The sequence below is a fragment of the Gobius niger genome (assembly GCF_951799975.1).
Source record: "Gobius niger genome assembly, chromosome: 11".
Lineage (NCBI taxonomy): Eukaryota > Metazoa > Chordata > Actinopteri > Gobiiformes > Gobiidae > Gobius > Gobius niger.
Window position 1 is genome coordinate 10,576,242 of NC_136862.1, and position 22,782 is coordinate 10,599,023.

Consider the following 22,782-nt stretch of genomic DNA (forward strand, 5'->3'; position numbering starts at 1 on the left):
TGGCAGCAGCAGCTCAGCATACATTAGACAGCGGTCCAGCATCACAACAGGAAGAGATGGAAAAAGCGTATATAAAATAAACATACTGTGAGAAGAAACAAAACTATAAAGCTAATTTATGCTGCTTTCTGTGTGGGTAGTTTACATACAGCGGGTTCAGAACATTTTCCGACCTCTTTTAATTCTCTTGTCGAAACTAAATGCGCTTGTATTTTCTATTTCTTACCAATTCTACACTCTGCAATTTATTTTCCTGAGATGAAACGCCGTTGTTGCCAGTTTTCTTGCGTTTATGTGTTTTTTATGTTGAAAAGTGGGAATTAAAAACAGTCTTTTATTCATTAGCGTTTACCAGCGTTAACCATTTATAATTTGGTGTTAGTGTCTCAAAAGCGAAATGTGGAATTGATAAAATATCACGTGAATAATTTTCGACTTGCATTTCTCTTGAAATTATGTTACTCCGAGGACAATCTCAAGAAAGCAGTCTTTAACCAAAAACTTCACATTAATCGATAAATGATTTGTGATTTGTGGAAGCCGGGAATCTTTTTGTATCCTGAGTTCCGCAGTTGTTATGCACAAGATGAGCGAGCGTTCATGTGCATTTTCTAACTGGGAGAAACGTTTCTCCCCAGTTCTCGAGGACCACATGAATGCGACCTTCCCTAGAATAATGTTTCTAAAATAGAAATTCATAAAGTTTTGACTGTATGCAACAACTCCAGATCCATTGTATTGCTCTCAATCTATAAGTTGCACTTTTTTCATAGTTTGGCTGGGGGTGCGACAACCAAATATATAATTTCACGTTTGCTATTTTCAAACTGACAGCAGCTAGAAGGCGCTTTAGGCTTGTGTACCAGTATCTGCTGCTCCTGTACGGTTGTACAATGGCAAATATAGCACTTACCTACCGAGTGAGCGAGAAACTTGTGAGGGACTGGTGAAAAGCGGAGGTTACTCTTACTGCAATGAAGAAAACCCAAGAAGCTAATCGCGGGCTAAATGCTAGATGGCCACGGCTAGAGGAACGAGTTTGCAAATGAGAAGCTTGAACAACGTGATGCCGGGAGAGGTTTGTAAACGGTGCATTTACGCCACCAGGCCCAGGTTATGTTTATGTTTATGCTTATGATTTTTTCTTCTTTATTATGCATTTTTTGGCTGGTGCAACTTATAGTTCAGAAAATACTGTACACTGACAAAGCCTATAAATTCTCTATGTAAACCTGAGTGAATATGTTTAAAGAAACACACATATAAGTGTCTTCAGCATTACTGCACTGAAACAGAGATTGCCTCCTGAGCCCACTGTTTTTCATAGCCCTTTGCAGTGGCAGCAGCTCTTCTTGGATATGTGGTTAGTTGGTTTGTGCGTTTTAAAAGTTATCCGCCCGGTGGATAAAGGGATCATCTGGCGCGGCGGTGGAGGGCGGATTGGGGACAAAAAGGCGCCGGGAGGTGACACACACAGCTGCAGGACAGGGCGGCGTTTGTGAATCTCTAATCCAGTCCAGAGATGAGCGACAGACCGAGCGCTGTACAGCCTCTAATGCTGTAAGTGAGCAGATCGTGTAGCTGCTAATGTGTTGCATGCACAGGCCGCCGAGAGAGGCTTTCCGTTCGCTACTACATGGGCACTTAATGTAAGCTGTGCAATTCATTATTTTCATCGTTCGAATTGAGTTTTCACTTTAGGTTGGGCTCCAGGGAACGTAGCTGAATACCAGGCTGAACCAACTCGGTAATACCGTCCTTCTCTTGACATCCCACTGAAGCGCATTAAGCTGAATCTCCCGCCGACATAGAAACGGCGACGAGGTTCAACAAAGCAGAAAAACATTATTTGATTCAGGATGATGGTATTTGTCTGTGTCTCATCTGATGGTTTAGGTGTAAATCCTCTTAGCAGGGCTTTCTGAATATTGTTTTTCATCACTACTACTAATGCTCCTATATTGCGTTTTGTCAACGTTTTGTTTCACCACTTCATAAAGGAGCTTCAGTCTTAGTTTTTAAATGCACAGATGGACACAATTTGGCAAAGCTAGAAAAGAAAGAGTGGTTAGTTATTGTGTAGTCGTTGGCTTTGCATTTGTTTCACATGGGTGCAAACGGTTTGTTCAAGGTTTTAAAATGAAACTTTTTAAAATTATAACAAGTACAACTCTGCATCACTTACATACTGCTTGTAATTGATGCTGTCTGAACACATGTCCATTTAATCCATGTTAAACATTACAGAGGAAAAGCATACCGTTCACAGTGCAAGAATTATTGTCTGTAAAAATGTCAGTAGCTTTATGGCAACATCAAAAAGCAATTCCTTGATTTAAGCTTGTATTTATGGCTGAACAATAAAGTAGACATAACGCAAACTAGAACCTTTAGCACATTCAAAATGTTGTTTTTCGTTTTGATTTAATGGAATAGAAAAAGGGCATTTTGAACTATTGTATGTGCAAGACTGTGACTAAAGTGAAAGCTGGTGGAGATCATCTATAAAAAGTTATCTTCGTTAAAGCCAGACCGCGTAACATTTCGCTCAACCGATCTTAAAGAAGACACGTCGCCACTACGGAGGTCGCAGTTATCAGTGTCAAAACATACGATTGATATAGCATGGTATCAATAGTACACATGTTCTAATATCAGCTCAGCTCTCCGAAGACCTGACTGCAACTTTACTGCGTCTCCAGCTCGTTTCCATGGAGATGTTGACTAAAGGCTATGAGAAGGTATATGAGATTTAAATAGGTCATCCAGATCCATTCTTAGATTCCCTCAGCAAAAATAACCTGGTAAATAAACTGCTTGGTCATTAAGAGCATGTTTTGTATTGCTGGAAACGGTGTAATCCAAAATGTTACACAGTGTGCCTTGAAGGTGCATTATGCAACTTTTTATGTGGAAAAAAAGTTGATATTTGTGCATATTTGACCTTGTAGTGACCCAGCGGCCGTTTGAGTGGTCAGCATGGCACTTTTACTTTCCATCACAGTGGCCTCTAGGACGCTCTCCAGGATCAATTGTTTGGAAGGTGATGGACCCTCTCGCTACAAAACCTACAAAACAATGGATCCTGGAGCGTCCTAGAGGCCACTGGAATGGAAAGTAAAGGTGCCATGCTGACCACTCTTACAGCTGCTGGGTCACTACAAAGGAAAATACACACAAATAACTTTTTTTTCACATAAAAAGTTGTTTTCGATGCTATTTTTTTTTTTTTTTTTTTAAAGTTTTTAGATTAGGGTAATGCCAAACTAGAGAAAACGTGCTCGGTTTTACAAAAACAAGTTTCTCAGAGGCAATATATAACAAGTTCCTTTTTGTGAGACAGGAAATGTGTCAAAGCCTTTTAAGATCGTCATCATCAGATCCATTTTTGTTTTTATTCACTTCATATTTGTGCGTAGCATAAACTAACTTTGTGATTGACAGTCATTGATTGACAGTAGCTGTGAAAAGTATTGCTCGTTTCTAGATTTTTGTTTTCCCGCAGTTTGCTGTTACCTCTAAAGTGTAGGAGGGATGGAAGTGTGCTTTTAATGAATGGCCCTCAAACACCTTTATTTTCCCGCATTAGTCATAAAATGGTAAGAAGATGCCAGACAGTACAAAACCTCAGTGGCGTGCACTCTTTCAGCTGCCTCATTTTCGGTAGTGTAACACCAGCTTCCCCTGTCTCTGATTGATTGTCTCCGGTGAACCCGAAACCAGTTTTCAATTTCACCCTCAAAAATGCTGCTGTCATGGCTTCAGTCAGGAGGCACTTTGTAGAAACCCACTTGTATGCCGACCCCTGGCCTAAAATTAGTTTTAGCGGCCATTCAAATGATATTGGATAGCTTGGCCTACTTTCTCTATACTCGAATGTACAAGAAATCTTAAAGCTCCATTAAAAGCACCTCTTAAAGGACTTTGAGTTACGTGTTTCCAGGAGAGAAATGTTCGCCTGCATTTTTATGGATGAAACCACTGCTTTAAAATGCAATATAAATACACCTCACTGGCTTAGGTTGCGATACACCCAGACACATTTTTGCATAATATTGGAAGAAACTTTACATTCCCTTCGGATTTCGTGACAAAACACTGGCTTTCTCTCCCGAGCAGATTGATTAGAGATCCGTTTCATCGCAGTGCATTTCAAAGCGACAGACTGCTCGCGCTCCCAAGTGGGAATAACTGATTCAAAGCCTAATACTTTATAAACCAAAACATAAGAAGCGCCTGTTGAGCCGATGAACCTCGGAGCCAGTAGCCGCCGCTCATTGACGAGAACACAGACCACGGCCATAGTATTCTCCCGAGAGTATTATTGGCAGGTCTAAATGTGGCCTGTATCCATGTGTGTTGGTCCAGGACGGAGAACACGACGCACTTAACAGTTGCTCTTATAAACACTGATCACTGACGCCCAAATTGGCTTGCACAAGTGTTTATACCGAAACTATTTGACAAATTCAGAGCATGGAAATCACAGGATTAAAGGAGGGCAGGACAATGAGCTGTACTGCCTTTTAAGTCAACACTCTATGCCTTTTTCAGCACAATTTCTCCCCAAATTGTGTAAAAGAATAAATATACAAAGCTCAGCTCAAACAAAAACAAAAGCTTTCCTCTATTTGACCCATAAAAATCTTCAATTGTCTCATCCAAACATCAAAACTAGGTGCTGTTTCTGCCAGAGACTAGGGATGGTCCGATATGAAAATTTTCTGCCGATACCGATATCCGATATTTGCCTCACTGGTGTGGCCGATATCCGATATTTGCCGATATTTATTTCAACGTTAAAAATCAATAGAAAGGCTTACTCAAATGTGGTAAAGTTTGTAAATTGTTCCATTATTGGAATGTCTTATGCTTATGCCTGGGACACATCTCACACACCAGGATGAAACAAACCTTTTTATTAGAAAAATATTAAAAAGACCAATTGCAATGTTGGAGTGAAATGTCATTTTGTTTTTGGCTAAATATTTACTCAGACCTACTTATTATTATACTTTCACCCATGTCCTCTATTAATGGGAAACACTGACACTGGGAATATGCTACGCTACTATTTATTGCATTTTTTATTAAAATATGTAGCCTACCATGTTATTTAAGCTACATGTTTTAACTTTAAACAAATCTGATAAAGGAGACACTGCTCTGTATGAAGCTTTGGAGTTGGAAATATCATAATGTCACTTTAACAGCACCTTATATGAACTTATGAGGCCAGACTGAAGATTTAGAGTTGGTTTAGAGTTGGCAAAAAGCAAACAGTAGATTTACAAGATTAGCATGAGCTTTGATCAGCATTGTTTTCAATGGTAAATGCGCTAACGATGCAAATGCGTCTAATTAAATATGCGCGAAAATGTGACATAACGCCTCGTTTTCACGGTCATTAACATGACAAAGGTGGGCAGAGTAAACGTCAATACAGACATTATCATCACTGTAGTTAGACCTACACAGGGTTCTAGACTGCGACCAAAATGCTCGCATATGCGACTATTTTTAGAGAATGTGCGAGTAAAAAAAATAAGTGGTAGCATCTGTGCGAGCAAAAAAAATAAAGAAAGTCTAATAGGCTTTATGAGGAGTGCTGCAAATAACGTTACAAACAGCGTCTCCAGAGCACTTCTCTGAGAACACACACACACTGCACAAACACGCACGCACGCACGCACCACCCAAGCTTTCACTATTATTGAAGAAGTCAGCTGGTAGTTTACGCTAAACGTTTTGTCCAGGCCCCGCTCTCCCTGTTTGTCCGGGGGACAGGTGAAATACAGACAGCAACAGAAGCCACGTGTCCCGACATGAATTAACCTTCTATTATGTTCTGCCAATACGCACTTTCCGACACTTTATTCCCCAAAGAAGTATCTATTTTCACTTTTATGTTGGCCTTTTGGGGCGGTAGCGCTGCAGCCGAGCGGCGAGCTCACGAGCGCAGGTCAGAGAGAAGCACGCGCACCAGAGGAGGAGACAGGAGCAGAAAGAGTTTAGCGGTTTATGTTCCTACCTGAGCTCGCTCTGATCTCCTCGCGGTCAGAAAAAGCTTGTTTTAGAGCGCAGATGTAAAGCTAACGGAGAGCTAACGTAAAGCTAACAGAGAGCTAACGTAAAGCTAACAGAGAGCTAACGTAAAGCTAACAGAGAGCTAACATAAAGCTAACGGAGAGCTAACAGCTGCTGTTATGACCCGCCCTCCCTCAGCCGCAGCAGATTGAGCTCCTGTATTTTATTTAGGCTTAGGCTAAAACAGGTACTTTTTGCCTGTGATTAATACGGTCTTAATTGGCAGTAATACATAATTTTATAAGTGAATATCCTGCAAGTGACAGTGATATTGCAGATTTGGAAAGAAAGAGACAAACAATTGTCAAAGAAGATGAATAATAATGGATTGAAAACACAAAATTAAAGCAGAACAATGCAAAAAATATATATAGTAAAACTATATAAAATCACTATTTTAAAAAGTTTTAACACTATTTTAATCATAGTGATCAATTATAAGTTATTTCGAACATGTTTATAACTGTCCTTGTTTTAATTTATTAAAATGGTGAATTTTGATATTGTGTCTCGAGTCTGTGCGACCAAATGAAAAAGTTGGTAGCGCCAGCGCTACTAAAATAAAAGTTAGTCTTGAGCCCTGCTACATGATGACAGAAAGGTCATGTTTACGTGTTGTAGCCTTTAGCCTGTTAGCAGCTATGCTAGCGCTAACAAACAAAGTTTTAAATCTGGCGTCAGGACGGAGAAACTTTTGCAACACTCACCTCAGATGTAGCGACAAATAATCCATCAGAAAATGATTCCTGTTAATCCTGACTCAGAATAATGTCCATGGAGGCAGATTTAGTCCAGTTTGTTGCAGCAGTAACTTGTGGCTCTGTATCTCTGTGGTGTCCAATTGTCCGCTCCACTTTGTTTAAATTTAGTAAAAACATACTTTCTTTTGGAGACGTGTGAATTTATGCTGGAGGTTCTTTATTTTTAGGAACCACTGGTTATTTTAGATAATTTGAATAAATTGTTGCCCCAGTCAGGTCAGTGCAGCCCGTCTACACTGCTGCTGCTGCTTTCAGGTGCGCTACGACATTACGGTGTAGTAAATAATTCAAAGAAAAAAAAAATATCGGCCGATATTTTCCCATATCGGACCGATACCGATATGGGAAAAAAGGACAAATATCGGCCGATAATATCGGCGGCGCCGATATATCGGCCATCCCTACCAGAGACATAAACCTGACGATTTTAAAGGGGCTAGAAGCAAGTTGGCCATTTTATACTCTCTACTGCCACCTCAGGTCATACATGTAACTGCATCTTCTATATTAAGCTCGTGCATGACGGCACTTTGGACCAGAAGTAACAACTTTTTGAGTGACAGTGCAGGATTATAGAGGCAGTTGAATAGGTCTGAGCTCATTCTACACTTTAGGACATGGCTGGGACATGTAGGGGGAAGAGAATACATAATTTAAACATTTTTAAACTGCGTATAGTCCCTTTAAAGTGCCATGCCGATAATTGAGATTGACCAAAAACGGTAAATGGTAAATGGGCTCAACTTACATAGCGCTTTTCTACCATTATCAAGCCCAAAGTGCTCTACAGTAAGGAACCAGTCACCCATTCACTCTCTCATTCATGCACCAATGTACGCAGACACTGGAGGCAAGTAGGGTGAAGTGTCTTGCCCAAGGACCCAACGCAGTGTGCATTTGCGGGAGCTGGGATTTGAATCCACTGTCGCAGTCAAAACGGAGATTGTGATTTCCATTAATTGCCCGGCCCTAGCTCGTAGTAGTTAGTTTGAAGGCTCTTGACTGTGTATTAGCTGATGAGGTGTTTTTTTATTGTCCCTGTGGTGATACTTGTCTTCTACATTTGACCCACCCTTCAATGCCAGTGGGTTTTAGAAGTGATATTTCTCTGGTGCATTTTCATCTTCCTACGAGCGAATTGGATTTAACTTGGTGTTTCTTCAGAATTTCATGAACCTTATAAAACCTCATGACTCATGCAGCCATAGAAGCCCTGTCCTTTTTATTCACGCTCCTGTTCTGTCTAGTTTTTTTTTTTTTTTTTTAAAAGAGGAGAATGACGGGCTGCAAAGAAAGCGCTGCTTAACACCGTTCTAAAGGCGGGTTTTCTGGCTGAGGTGATGTTAAGTCTTCAGAGCAAGTGCAAGAAGAGCTGTCCCTTTTCCCTCTCAGCCGTCTTCACGACAGAATGCAGGGAATGCCAGGAGTGCACCACACTTCAACATGGGGAAAGTGATCTGTGCTTGGTGTCTTGGGCTGCACAATAAATTGCAATTTGAATGGTTGCAATTAGCAAAAAAATATTTAAATAAGGAAATATCTTGTCTCCATGAGGTCCAATTGTGTTTAAAACCTGCTAACCCTATAGCTTAAACATGCTCTGAAATCAAATTTACATTATAAAGCATAAAACTAGTCGCAATTATATTACATGTCAGAAAAATAACCATGAGGTGTTTTTTTTCTAAATTGTGTGGTGTTACTTTCTTCACCTTTAGCGTCAAGCCTGCAGTGGTAAATACTGCTTGAAGGCATGTAATTGGGGTCACTGTGGCTGAAGGATGTCACTTCGGTTTAGGAGCTGCCAAAGAAAAGTCAGCAAGTTGTCTTAAAGCCTTTCCTCATCACTTGACTCGGGAAAAGTACCTTAGTGATCGGCTACTCGGAGATTATTTTGTCAATTTGTCAATTATTTTTACTGTGCCTTGTGAGATATTGCTTTTAATAATGAAGATGAACACTGTGTTGTTAGTCTGTTCAGGTAACGATTGACTGTTATTGACTATTAGATTAGTCGTTGATTAGCCAGGATTAACCACTGAACATGATGAATGTTGTCTTTGAGGAGAATGAACAAATCTACAGAAAAGAGAAAAAACAACTCTACTGCATAGCGACTTAGGCCCTGTCTGTACGAAGTCAAGCTGAGGACCAAACGCAAAGATATTTTATCAATCCAGTGTATCGTCCATACCAGTCGCCGTTTTGGGGGTCTGTAAACGAACATTTGGGACCAAACTAGGTCCCAGAGTGGAAAGATCTCAAAACGCCGTTTACGTGGTGCTGTTGTTACAACGTCTTCGCAATTTTTACTAAAACGGTGACATTACAGCACCAGAGTGGTGTCTGTTATTCATAATCTACTGACCTTATAATGAGTTACTCATGGATCTATGATGGGTTTTACTCCGCTCCTCTTTGCTCCACTGAAGTCCACAAGCCACAGGTGACAAGTACAAAAACACGGCCGAGTCAGTCTGTGTTTTTGGACTGACAGTAAAAGTCACTGACAGGTTTTTCTGCTTTAGTCCCGTAACGTCTGAAGAATAAACTCGCCTCCTCATCTCTTATGTAGATCGTAAATCTCTGAATCAGTTTAATTTTCACTGTTAAAGGGACTATACGGAGTTTAAAAATGTTAAAACTAAGTATTTTCATCCCCCTACATGTTCCAGCCATGTCATAATGTGTAGAATGAGCCCAGACTTATCCACCACAACTGCCTCTAAAATCCTGCACTGTCACTCAAAAAGGTGTTGATTCGGGTCCGAAGTGCCGACATGCACGAGCTTAATATTGAAGCTGCAGTTACGCATAAGACCAGAGGTGGCAGTAGTGAGCATAAAATGACTAACTTGCATCTAGCCCCTTTAACATTCCACAAAAGTTTACTGCGCATGCCCCCTCTTGTTCTATTATCTGTGTTAGCGTCACAGCGCCTCACACAGGCCTGGAAGATGAATAGCGCCGTTTTTACAGACTTGAGTCGACCCACGTGGACGCACACATTTACTTAGCTGGCTTTGTGCTTACAAAGTTTCTGAAAACATAAGCGTTTTCTCTTCATGTGGATATAGCCTTACATTCATTCAGTAAGTAAGGTTAAGTACGTTACAAATGTGCCATTAGCTACAGCAACAACACTAATGTCAAGTGCAGAAAAAGGTATATTATGTCTCTGGTGGGTTAGCCATAATAAAATCTTGTTGCAGGTGCTGCTGCTGTGATCGAAAAGCAGAGATCGACCAACAAGTCTGTCAGTCTATTAAAGGGATTCCCAAGCATTAGCTCTGCAGTCCTTTCCTGGTCGCTCGCCATAGCACCCTTGTTTAGTTGCATTATAGATGTACTTTCCTTTTGCTCTGAACATTTGAACAGAATTCGCAAAATACACAATTCAAGGACTTTTCTTTAATTTTGTAGAAATATCTTGGCTACAAACTCGCCAGGGTGTTCGCCTCCTAAGCTACATATTTACACAAGTGTCTTCGAAGCGCAAGTCTCTCTCTGATGGTTTTGTTTAGTAAAAGTAGTGCCAAAAAAGGTCAGCATCGTGTATGAAACAGTTTGAACCATCATATACAATTGGTCTTATAGAGCTTTTATTTTTATCACCTCCTCTTGCCTTCTGAGCCGTTGCGCTTGAGTTGCCAGAGTATTTTTGAATACAGCAGCAGCACATTCAGCTGTATTTAAAGTCTGCAGTTTATAGGAAGGGCACAAGAATAGAGCTGGGACACGATGCTGTTTTTGCTTAAGTGCTCCTGTCGCGACCCTTGTTCAAAACATCAACGTGTCCTGGCATAACCTTGTCTGTTTTCTGACCCCTGCTGACTCTTTTCAGATTGGGTGGTGACGTCTTGTGACATTTTTAGAAACAAAGCTTTGAAGTAGGTATACAGTTTCTCGAGTACGTGAGTAATCTTTTTTTTTTTTTTTTTTCGGGCCTCGCCAGTTTTAATGAGGCCCACAGGGAGGCTACGTAACTATAAGCGTCGACCCTTGGAGGATCAGGTATTTTGGGTCGGGTGATTTTTTACAGTTTCTGCCTTTTCTGTTCTTTGTATAAGTTCGTGCTTCTCAGGGCTGTGTCCTGAAGTAGCTCCTTCATTAACGACAGTCTGAATTATGAATTAAATACTATACTTGAAAAAACTACTAAATACAAGAATTACATACATTTCAGAACAGAACAGAACTTAGCTTAGACGTGTTGATGCGTACCTGTCTTTGTGCATGCCCCGTTGAAGACAGTGGTTTTATCTTCACCCCGTTTGGAGCCATAGGAATATACTAGGAGAGGCCAAATGCTAACAATATCTTTGGTCTTTTTGCCTGACTTATGGCACACAGTTCTTATGATATGTTCTTACCTGAGCTGAGTTGATGCGTACCTGTCTGGTCTTTGTGCGTGCCTGTAGAAGAGTGTGGTAGCTTCTAACTACACCCCGTTTGGAGCCATAGGAATATACTGGGAAAGACCAAATGCTAACAACATCTTTGGTTGTTGTGCGTGACTGAGGGCACACACGAAGACCAGACAGATACGCATCATCTTGTCTGAGCTCAGGTAAGAACATATCTCAGTGTGTAAAAATGGTGGCCTGTTCCTTAAAGGCGTGAACTACAGGGCTAACAATTTCTCCAAGTCCCACGGAGACAAGTTATATTGTTGTTTGCAAAGAACATTAGTGTTCTCCCCGTGTCTGCGTAGGTTTCCTTCCGGTACTCCGGTTTCCTGTACCACTGAAAACATGCACAATAGGCCTGTATGAATGATCTGTCAGTCTACCCCAGGGGAAACTGAAGCTGCCTACATAGTTTACACCACCCAGTATGATGTGAATGTAAAATTGTCCCATGTAAAGCGGTTTGTGACCATATCTGTGAAAGGCACTATATATATCCTTTCTAAAGTATACATGAAAGTATACTGCCTGACCATAAAAAAGTCATCATAATAAAAAGGTTACATGCTCTAATGTTTGGTTGGACGGCCTTTAGCTTCGATTACAGCACCAGTCTCTGTGATTGATGTTTCGTATATTGGGAGAGTACAGTAACAGTTAGTTAAATCCATGTGGTGACTTTTTTTGATCAGGCAGTGCATCTCTTATTAAAATGATTAGTCTAAAATGGCAGTAAGTATCCCAAATAATGCACATCCCACAGTTTGAGAACCACTGACCTGACTAACTAACAGTCTTTGTGTGATTTTTCTTATTACGACCACTCATATTCGCCCGTTTGGTTCAATTACGATCTTTCAGCCTTTGTCCTTCCTGTCTAAATGTGAGTTTAGTTGAATGAGCATCACCGTAAAAGGTTTGACCAAAGGCAAAACTCGATTGCTCTTAGCTCGGACGTCTCTCCATTGGTCCTTATGGCCAATTAAATCACAGCACTGGCATTGTTGCACTGTTTGTGAGAAGCTGTCATCCTGCTGCTTCTCCACAGTTCATCCTCTCTAAAAACAAAAGGCTGTTCTTCTTCCACCACTTTGCTGTCAATGTCCCTTTTGTTATATTTGTCAGAAGTCCTGGCAGAGCTGTGTGTTGCCGAGCGTATGTTTTATGAATGCGTCTCAATCGTGGCCGGTGAGATGCCTCTGTGCAAAATGCGTCTCTGGTTGAGAGCAGCCGCAGCTCCCTGCCTCTTTCAGACTCGGTGGAGAAACAAGGCCAGGGCTTTGAAGTGAGGAGACTACACAGGCTCCTCGTCAGCTTCTCTCTCTAACTTTGATTTGCCTTTCACAAATCTCACCCGTCGTCGCCCTAGTTATTCATGTTTAGTCCTCCACTGTGTTTGCATCACTGTTTATGCAATGGAACTCTTAATTGCGCCACACAAATGAAGTTCAATTGCAAAAAAAAGATCTCCATTTAATTTATGCTCTGTTTTTGCAGTAACCTGAGCATAATGTAGCGCTACCCAGCCCTAGTTTCCTTTGGCAAGACGCCTCCGTACCTATGCATGTGTATGAATGAGAGGGTGTGGGAAAAGTGTGACTGCAATAAATTTGCTCATGGCTGCAACTGTGTGACATGCATGCATCTATGTTTATTAACATGAAGAAGGTTGTCAAATGAAGTGCGTAAAAGGACCACAGTGAGTGATTTTGTTGGTGTGGTTGGCATTGACATCTGGAAAATAATTGCCTCAACAAAGCCTAAAATCAATTTGCCAATATTTTAATTATGTGCTGCGTCAAAGAACTGTGGCGTTGTCCAGAGTTAGTGTTACACTTAACCATTGCTTGTCCATGTTTAGATAGGTTTATTTCTTGTACAGTGTTTCTTATTATTTTATTGATTCAGCCCACGCTTCAACCAGTGCAAGTTATTTCAGTGCCGCCCTGTATTTCTCTTTAAATCAATAGAGCGTTCTGTAAAACCGAGAGGGCACAGGTCAAGCTCATTATTACAGCATATAAAATTGAGATTGCACGTGGCTTGTTTTTCTAATCCTGCTCAGCACTAATTTGGTCTATGTTGTGTATGTGTGTAGGGGCCTGAGGACTGGCCGCCACCTGGACGACGACGATTTTGTGCCTGAGCTGGCTCACATCCATCCGCGCGAACGCCCCGACTGGGAGGAGACCATCAGTGCCATGGTGAGACACACACATCCCGGGTACTGCGGCAGTGCTGAAGAAACTTTCACATGAGTCACTTCTGCACTGCCTGACCAAAAAAAGATCATGGTCTCTGGGGTTGCTGCAGTTGATCAGGTCGAGGTTCAGCAACACTATGTGCCCAAAGAATGAGATCAGCTGAACATCCTGAATGTGAAAGAGTGGTTCAGGAGCAAGAGACGTCATTTTCACAAGGGCTGGGGATATTATTGCGATATTTCACTAAAGCTTTTCAACACAACACGTTTATAATTAAATACAACTTGTAAGTAACTAGTTTTTCAGCAAATTGTGTAAAAATAGCACTTGAAACAAGACTACAGCCGGTCAATTATAATTTCCCTACATGTACGTCTGGGTCTGATCTCAGTGGCCACGTTACATTGGTTGAATTTCAACCATAGAGTTATGATAGAGTTCTGATAGTTCTGATAGTTCTGATGGAGTTATGATGGAGTTATGATGGAGTTATGATGGAGTTATGATGGAGTTATGATGGAGTTATGATAGAGTTATGATAGAGTTATGATAGAGTTATGATAGAGTTATGATAGAGTTATGATAGAGTTATGATAGAGTTATGATCGCTACTTCACTCACTCGGGCGCATTACATACGTCACGACCAAATGCGAAAATCAGATCCAATCGTTTCAAAGGAGTTCACCCAATCCCACCTGATAACGGAGTTCAGTGGTGAAGGTCCAGACCCTTGTATGGAATGCAATGAGTACGAGGGTCTGGTAAAACCAGGCTACTTCAGGACCAAAACGAGACATAACTGAACTGAATGTTTAAAGGAACAGGCCACCGTTTTTCCATGCTGAGATGGGTTCTTACCTGAGCTCAGAAGAGTTGATGCGTACATGTCTGGTCTTTGTCCGTGCACTCAGTCATGCTAAAAGACCAAAGATGTTGTTAGCATTTAGCCTCTCCTCTCCTCTATGGGGCCAAACGGGGCTGAAGTTAGAAGAGACCAAGCTCTTCCACGTTTTTTTTAAATACGGTTATGTGAGTGTTTACACGATCCAAGTCTAGTCAAAGTGGATAAAAAAGGGATACTATATTGTAATGGCCTGTGCCTTTAACAAAAAGTGGACGTTTACACATTTATTAGTACAAAGCGGCGTTTGTTTTTGGATGTTTTTTGCAAAAAAAATGTATGGATGTCCGTCATTTGCAGACTTAGCACTCACACTTGTCAATCCGAACCGCGCCCAAGCGCTGGCAGCCCCTTCAGCACGGTTCGTTTGTGTAGTGTGAGTACAATCAAACCATGCCCGAGTCGGACTCAGTTCCGGACTTTGGCCCGCTTGGAGGAGGTGGGCCCGTTCGGGGCATCCAGGCCTTTCCCCAAACGAGCTAGAGAGTGGCACGGTTCGGATGTCAAGTGTGAGTGCGCCCTTAAGTAATGTTGCGATATATTGTGGCTTCTTGCAATACGGATGTTGCATCACCCAATATTACAATCCGGTACTTTTTGAAATTATTTTGCAGCCCTAATTCTCACACTTGGATTGGCTGCCACAGAGTCTAGATCTTAACCCCATTGAGAATGTTTTGTGCTGAAGAAGGCTTTGTGCCGTGGTCACATTCTCCCATCATCAATACAAGATCTTGGTAAAACAGTTGGCAACACTGGATCTTAGAAGCTTATTGAAACTAAGCCACAGCGAACTAAAGCTAAAGGCCGACCAAATCTTAGAGCGTGACTTTGTTTTGTTGGTCAGGCAGTGTATGACACAGTTATGCACAAGGTGTATTTGCTGTTCAGGTTTGATCTATGCGTAATAATAACCTCTAACTAGTGATGCATGAGCTCTGACTCTGATGTCTCTGTCCTCTCAACTGTCACTGTCTTGCTCTGAAACCGTGTCCCTTTTTTTCCCCTCGAACACAATCGCGCGTTCATGACTAATGCAGACGCTTGTTGTGGCCCGAGGCTGCCCTACTCCCGGCTCTTTGCATTGATGATCCGTCCTCCCGCCAGCTGCATCTCCACTACTGCCATTTGTTTACTGTCCACATTGGGTTTCTCTCATTAGGTCGCATCATTCATTATTTCCCCCTTTCTTGCCTTCTGTGGTTCTGGAGTCTGGCTGGTGACTAGCATCAACAGCACTGTTAAAAAATGAGGCCGTCTCCATGGTAACGTGCCGAGCCACCCATGGTCGGCGCGTGGTTGGAGCCCAAATGCAAGTGCGCACTTCGATCAGGCAACGGAGAGGAAGAGGAAGAGCAACAACAATCTCACCAGGCTGATGAATATTGATCAGAGGCGGGGTCTAAACGCTGCACGTCGTCTGCCCTTCTTTGTTCAATATTTGATACGAGAGGGACGCCGCACTGGAGCACCATGCATTATGAATGTCTGTGAGACGCTCTGAGCTACTTGGTCGTCACTCCCAACGCCCTGTTGCTCTGTTGAGGAGGGATAGAGCACAACCGGGAGGCACTGAAGAAATAGGGGACTAATACTGAAAGGTTTACATCTAAAACTCATTCTCACGGCCTTTTGTCGTGTTCCGGAGCGAGAAAAAACTTTTATACAGGGTTTCCGCGGCACATTAAAAATCATACACTGTCAGTTGCAGGTTTTGTTATAACATTATGTAATATTTCAGTCAGTTTTACACAAGAGTTTTTGCTCAGAAGCTGTGTATAATTTGTCATTCGAGTCATTTCCCCATAGTTATTTTCCCATTTGTGGCGTTAAAAAAATATTGTGTTTGGGAACTCAAGTGCATTAAAGGGGAGGTTTACAGCTTAATTGACTTTTTATCATGTTACAGTGTTGGTCTCGTAAAAAAAAATACCTGGGGCTTTGTTTCAACCCACTTGCGTATCTTTGATCTCCGGATCTTTCCCTTGGGCAGTTCTTTGCCCCGCTGTGGCAGCTTGCAAAAAGCTCCTCCTGAGGTCCACCGTATCCAGGAAATGCTTTCCTCACCTCTCGATCTCTTGCTGAGCTTAATCTTTTCATCATGAAGTGAAAATGCTCCCCATAGCTTCACTACAGCCACACGAGCCGTACTGACTCCAACCCCCCTTGTTTTGACTCTTTATTGAAACAGATGCACAGCGAAGGGGAGCAATTGGAGGAGAGTGAAAGAGGCTTATGGGGATTTCGTGTGAATATCAGGCAGTGAACCTACTGGATGTTTTGTTTTAGCTGTTTTAGATCAATATAGCATTTCTAACCAACAGAGTATAAGATGGTGATAAAGATGTGTTGTCCAAAATGTTCAATACAGCTTATTCCCACTCTTTAAATTTGCCCTGCTGCTACCTGTATATGTTAAGTGTGACGTCACAGCTTCCGGGTGCTAGCAAACTGGCTTATATGCAAGAAAAAAACTTAAAAACAACCATGAATATTTCTGAAACTCAACAGAGAGTTACTGAACCTACTGATTTCTCAGACTCATTAGCCAAAAATTGCCGCACCTACTGCTAAAAAAGTAATATTTCCAAAGTCACTACTTCCGGGGTTAGCGTAGCTGCTGCGCCGTTAGCATTTATCTTCGCGAACCTGGATGTACCGATTTTGGTAAATATTACTTTTATAGCAATAGCTACAGCATTTTTGGCTAATGGGCCTGATAAATAAGTATGTTCAGTAACTTTCTGTTGAGTTTCACAAATATTGATTCTGGTATTAAAGACTTTTTTGTAGTTTCTTGCACATCTCAAACCCAGAAGTAGAGCTGTGACATCACCAAACGTGTAATCCTTGTTAGTATTATTAAACAACTCAAACTGTAAAACACAGTAATTTTGTATGTGTAGCTACCATTTGACGTTGCATCATGGCTAGAAATGACAGCAACTGGATTAGTGTATCGCCCCAAACATCTGCGTGCACCTTGTGACTAGGCATTTTCAGGGCCCCGTGTGGTCAGGGTCCAGCCCTGTCACCGCCAGTCTGATAAACGTGTTAAAACGAGGCGTGAATCTCCTCAGCTGCCTCATAAACCCTGACCTCATCTGCATAGCACCTCTGCTGTCACTGACCGTCTGGCCACGGCTCCCTACGCAGCAGACTTTACACTTTACCTTGTTTGCAAATGATTTCACAGAGCGCCTTTCTTAATACATATTTTTCACACAGAGCCTGTGTTTACATTATTATTGCAGAAGTGCATCCTCTTTCTTATCTTTCAGCATTCCCCTGGCAGTGTTAATGTTTATTGACCACAGCTGCATTCAATTTTCAGCGCAATTTAAGCTGAATAAAGCAAGTGAGTCACTTCCTAGAGGAATCCACGAACACTCGCTATACCACACAGGCTGCGGTCCCAGTGGAAGGTGGATTAAGCTAAAATAGACAAACTCCTCTCACTGGCTATTTGTGTATGTTTTGATTTTGTCTTGTTTCTCTTGTCTCTCAAATTCAAAGAGTCGGCCCAAATTGAATTACTGCAGTATTGGATTTGTCTCAAATGTCTGTTTAAAAGTCCAAAGTCATGTTCACGGTAAACCGGGACAGCAGGTTTTTGCACAAATGTTCTTTCCTTGTAAATGTGATCTGACAAGTCGCTAATACTTCAGATTCCGAGTTTGACGCTTTTACGAGCCCATGAATGTTTTAAATTGCAGTAAGTGGTTTTTCAACTTGCAAAAAAATGCACTAACCACAGAGTAGAAATGTGATTCAGGATCAGATGTGAAAAGAAGACAAGACTGAAATATGCAAACTAACACAGAAAACGCAAATTAAGAACATGTTTATACAGTTTATACATAATACAAATATTATTTTGGGTTGGTTTGCAACAGATATAGTACTGCCTTAGAGGTCTTATACCTGATTTTTTTAATTACAGTAAATGAGGAAGCCACTGACTAATAAGTTAGTTGTGGTCCAAATTAGCCTCCCAAATATCCAGAAATTAAAATTGAAGCCTTGGAATGTGCAAGCAATGCTCCCAAGAGTTATGATGGAGTTATGATGGAGTTATGATGGAGTTATGATGGAGTTATGATGGAGTTATGATGGAGTTATGATGGATTTATGATGGATTTATGATGGATTTATGATGGAGTTATGATGGAGTTATGATGGAGTTATGATGGAGTTATGATGGAGCTATGATGGAGCTATGATGGAGTTATGATGGAGTTATGATGGAGTTATGTAAGAGATATGATAGAGTTATGATGGAGTTATGATGGAGTTATGATGGAGTTATGATGGAGTTATGATGGAGTTATGATGGAGTTATGATGGAGCTATGATGGAGCTATGATGGAGTTATGATGGAGCTATGATGGAGCTATGATGGAGTTATGATGGAGTTATGTAAGAGATATGATAGAGTTATGATGGAGTTATGATGGAGTTATGTAAGAGATATGATAGAGTTATGATGGAGTTATGATGGATTTATGATGGATTTATGATGGAGTTATGATGGAGTTATGATGGAGTTATGATGGAGTTATGATGGAGTTATGATGGAGCTATGATGGAGTTATGATGGAGTTATGATGGAGTTATGTAAGAGATATGATGGAGTTATGATGGAGTTATGATGGAGTTATGATGGAGTTATGATAGAGTTATGATAGAGTTATGATAGAGTTATGATAGAGATATGATAGAGTTATGATAGAGTTATGATAGAGTTATGATAGCTGCTTCACTCACTCGGGTGCATTACATACGTCACGACCAAACGCTAGTGAAAATCAGATCCAATCGTTTCAAAGGAGTTCACCACTCCCACCTGATAACGGAGCTCAATTGTGAAGATCCAGACCCTTGTAAGTAAGTACGAGGCTCTGGTAAAACCAGACTAGGTCCAAATGGAACTTTTCAGGGTCACCGTCACAGATGTGCTAGAAAACTAGCCCGCAACTTCATGAAATTGATCAGAATCAGAATCAGAATAGTTTTTATTGCCATTGTTTGTAAACCGGTGAGACTTAAACATAAAAACATATAACACAGAGTTTAGATAAAAATAACCTATAAAACTTTAAACTATGAGGCTTTAGGGGCATGCATAAGAATATTAAAATAAAAAAGATAATAAATAAGAGGTAAAATATGGTAGACGACAACAATTGACGTAGAACAACAATGGGATTGGATTTACATATTGTGTAGGTGATACAAATGCTTTTTTAATTATGGACTGTATTTTCCCCACAAATGTCTTGGGTTTACATTATACTAAAGGAGGACAAAACAAATTTTGCTCCACTACTAAAAAAAGCTCGGGTGTAGTGCCTTTAAACAATCTTTGCTTGCTGTCGCCATTTAAATTGCGACGTTCAATTAAAGTAAGATTTATCATGCGGGCCTACTACACAGCGGATAATGTGGTCACGATCCACATATCCCCCTCGCTCTTCCACAGGTCCCACCTTTGTTTGATACTGTGCACAACAAGTTTTATAGGAATCGGAAAAACAGCTAGATGCAGCGTTTCCCGGAGTAAACACCGCCTTCAGCTCGCAGGTTAGGGGCCAGCTCATTACACTACAAGTCAGCACTCCCGCTGTTTGTGCTGGACTCATAAAACAGTCAAGAAGTTAAACATACACTCGCGACTCGCTGCACCTAGAAAATAATGAAATGCCATTCAGTGTTAGCTTCCTATTTGCACTCCGCTTTTGTCGGATGTGCTGCACAAACCACTTTGCATCTCCCAGCTCTGCGTGCACCATTTACAAGGTCTTTTAATAGGCATCACGACAAACGGCTTTAGAATTACCAAACATGACCGGGTTATAAAATGGACTAATGGCTCGCGTGGTGGTTGTTTTCACAGAGTTCAATTAGAAAAGTGTCACTGATGAAGATTTGCACTGTAGCCGAGCCTGAGTGCCTTTTTCTTTTCTTTTCTTTTTTTCCAGGCGCGGAGTGCAGAGATCCCCGAGCTGCGGTCCGACCCTCTCATGCGATCTTGCAGCAGCAGCACGGCCAGCATGAAGGTCAAAAATGTCAAGAAGTGAGTCCCCGCCTGCCTCCATCTGCTGCCCCTGCCTCTCATCTCTTTATCTATCTCTCTATATCTCTGTTAGCACACAGTTTATCGCCCGTGTGTCCGGTCTGAGCTCCAGAGGCGTTTCTGGCGACGTGTGTAACTATATAGCTATGCAAGCACTGGGCCCCACACCCTCTAGTCTAGGCAAAAGAAATTGCTCACTTTGTCATACAAGCTCTAAATGTGGCAGGGATGCTTTCCTGGATCCTACACTTCCAGAAAGGCCCATAAGCGGCCAAAAGATTCAATTGAGAGAATCGCTGTTGTATGTTTTATTTATTTGTATGTGTTTTGGTGAATAGTGGGCAAACAGCTGATTTATGAAGACGTGTAGGCGTGTGTTTATGTAAATCAATCTATGTAAATCTTTTACAGCAAAACAGAAGCAATATTCTGTTTGTGAACATTGATTGGGCCAAGCATAGAACTCTTATTATTTATTTAATACATTTATGTTGCCCATCAAAAGCCAAAGGACACGACGACACCCATATTCACCTTATTCAGCCCTGCCCGTTTTTCTGGTGCGAGCATTTCCGATCAATCTAAGCACTTCCTGTGAGCGGAGATTTAATTGTCATATGCAGAAAGAGATGAAAATGGAAAGCGAATAAATGGAAAACGACAAAGGCACGTGAGGCTATTTTAGTGATAATTTCACATGATTCCTGTGACTCTGCATTTATGTTTTGCCTGTGAGAAACTACAAAGAGCCAAAGCCGAACAGAAACGTGTGTAAAGTGGACTGGACATATCATGCAAAATCGACTTTCTTGAGGTTTGAATCATGTTTTAACGTTGTTCACTCGTCAAAGACATTTTAGCTGTTTCTTCTTCTATGGTGTCAGCGCCTCGTTCTGTACTCCCTGATTACAATTGTGTCATTGGTCAAACCCAAAAACTGTCCACCACATTTTAAAGTCCAAAATCCAACATTATCAATATTGAGCTGTTCCGTGTGTCCAACCTTAAAGGGCCTATACAGAGTTTAAATACATAAAATCTAAGCTGAGGCACCCATATGCATGACAAGTCCACTTTAAATCGATCGATTAAAGCCAATGTCAGTTTAAACAGACTAAATGCAAGTTGGTCATTTTATACTCACTACTGCCACCTCAGGTCTTATGCGTAACTACAGGTTCTATATTAAGCTCGTGCATGACGGTACTTCAGACCCGAAGTAACACCTTTTTGAGTGACAGTGCAGGATTTTAGAGGCAGTTGTGGTGAACAGGTCTGGGCTCATTCTACACATCAGGACATTGCTGGAACATGTGAGGGGATTAAAATAGTTATTTTTAACCTCTGTATAGTCCCTTTAAGTTAGACTTCCTGTCTGGCCATGAACACAAGATGGTGTTTTCTGAAAAAGGTGAATATGGAAAAAAAAAGTTTAGCTTTCTGCCTTTTTCACTAGGGGTAAATGTTGGCTAACGTGAAACCCCAAACCAATTATAGCCATTACATATTCATCATGCAGGATATTTTGTTCCAAATGTTATGGTTCTGACACAAATAACATGTGTATATGACCTCATCAATACCCTTTGAACGAAAAAAGGTAAACTAAGGAAAAATATGAAATCGCACCAAATAGATTAATACAACCACAGGCACCAAAATCAGTCCGAATTTTGCACAGGGCCCCTTAAAACTAGAAACGGCCCTGCTGAGCCTCCCCTCTTTTCTCTTTCCTCTTTCCAGTCTATTTCTGTGTCTTCCTCCATCCCTCGCTCACTCTGCTTACACTGCACTCTGCCTCCTCGCCTCGTCATCCTCGCTCGGAGGTGTTATCTTGAGCGGAACATAAGGTGATAACCAAACTGTGTCTCGTGTCTTATGTTTCAGGCTCAATTTTACCAAGGGACACTTTCCCAAACTGGCAGAGTGCGCCCACTTCCACTACGAAAATGTGGACTTTGGCACAATTCAGGTAAAATACTTTTTCCCTCTGCCCACATCTGTTCATGTCACAAGTGCTTTCTTGGCCTGTCTAGTTGAGAAATGGTTGCAGGTTTTTTTTGTGTAGCCTTGGTTCTTCAGAGTGAGTGGAACAAGGTTAGATGCTAGAAACCCCCATCTATGATTTACTTAGCACTGTATCAAAGGCATAGTTGCATTGTAGCTGATTTAGGATGCAAGTGAACCCTGGGGCGATCCTCCAGCAACAAAACTCTTGGAAATGAAACACACTTGAACACATTATGACGACACAAGTGATGGATTTTCCTATTTATGTTGATTTTGAGTTATTAGTAAAACCAATATGTTTTCTTCTACTTTCCTCAGACACAGATAGGCCA

General features: G+C 41.3%; 1 protein-coding gene across 4 annotated transcripts in view; it reads left to right on the forward strand.

Moving 5' to 3' along the window:
• The window catches only part of arhgap32b (Rho GTPase activating protein 32b), a 100,259-nt gene that overhangs the window by 19,922 nt on the left and 57,555 nt on the right, over positions 1 to 22,782 (forward strand). For all 4 annotated transcript variants that reach the window (XM_079565549.1, XM_079565551.1, XM_079565550.1 and 1 more), the window contains 3 exons: positions 13,356 to 13,461; positions 20,346 to 20,440; positions 22,328 to 22,412. In XM_079565549.1, the coding sequence (XP_079421675.1) occupies positions 13,356 to 13,461; positions 20,346 to 20,440; positions 22,328 to 22,412 (286 nt within the window). The remainder of the gene's footprint in view (positions 1 to 13,355; positions 13,462 to 20,345; positions 20,441 to 22,327; positions 22,413 to 22,782) is intronic.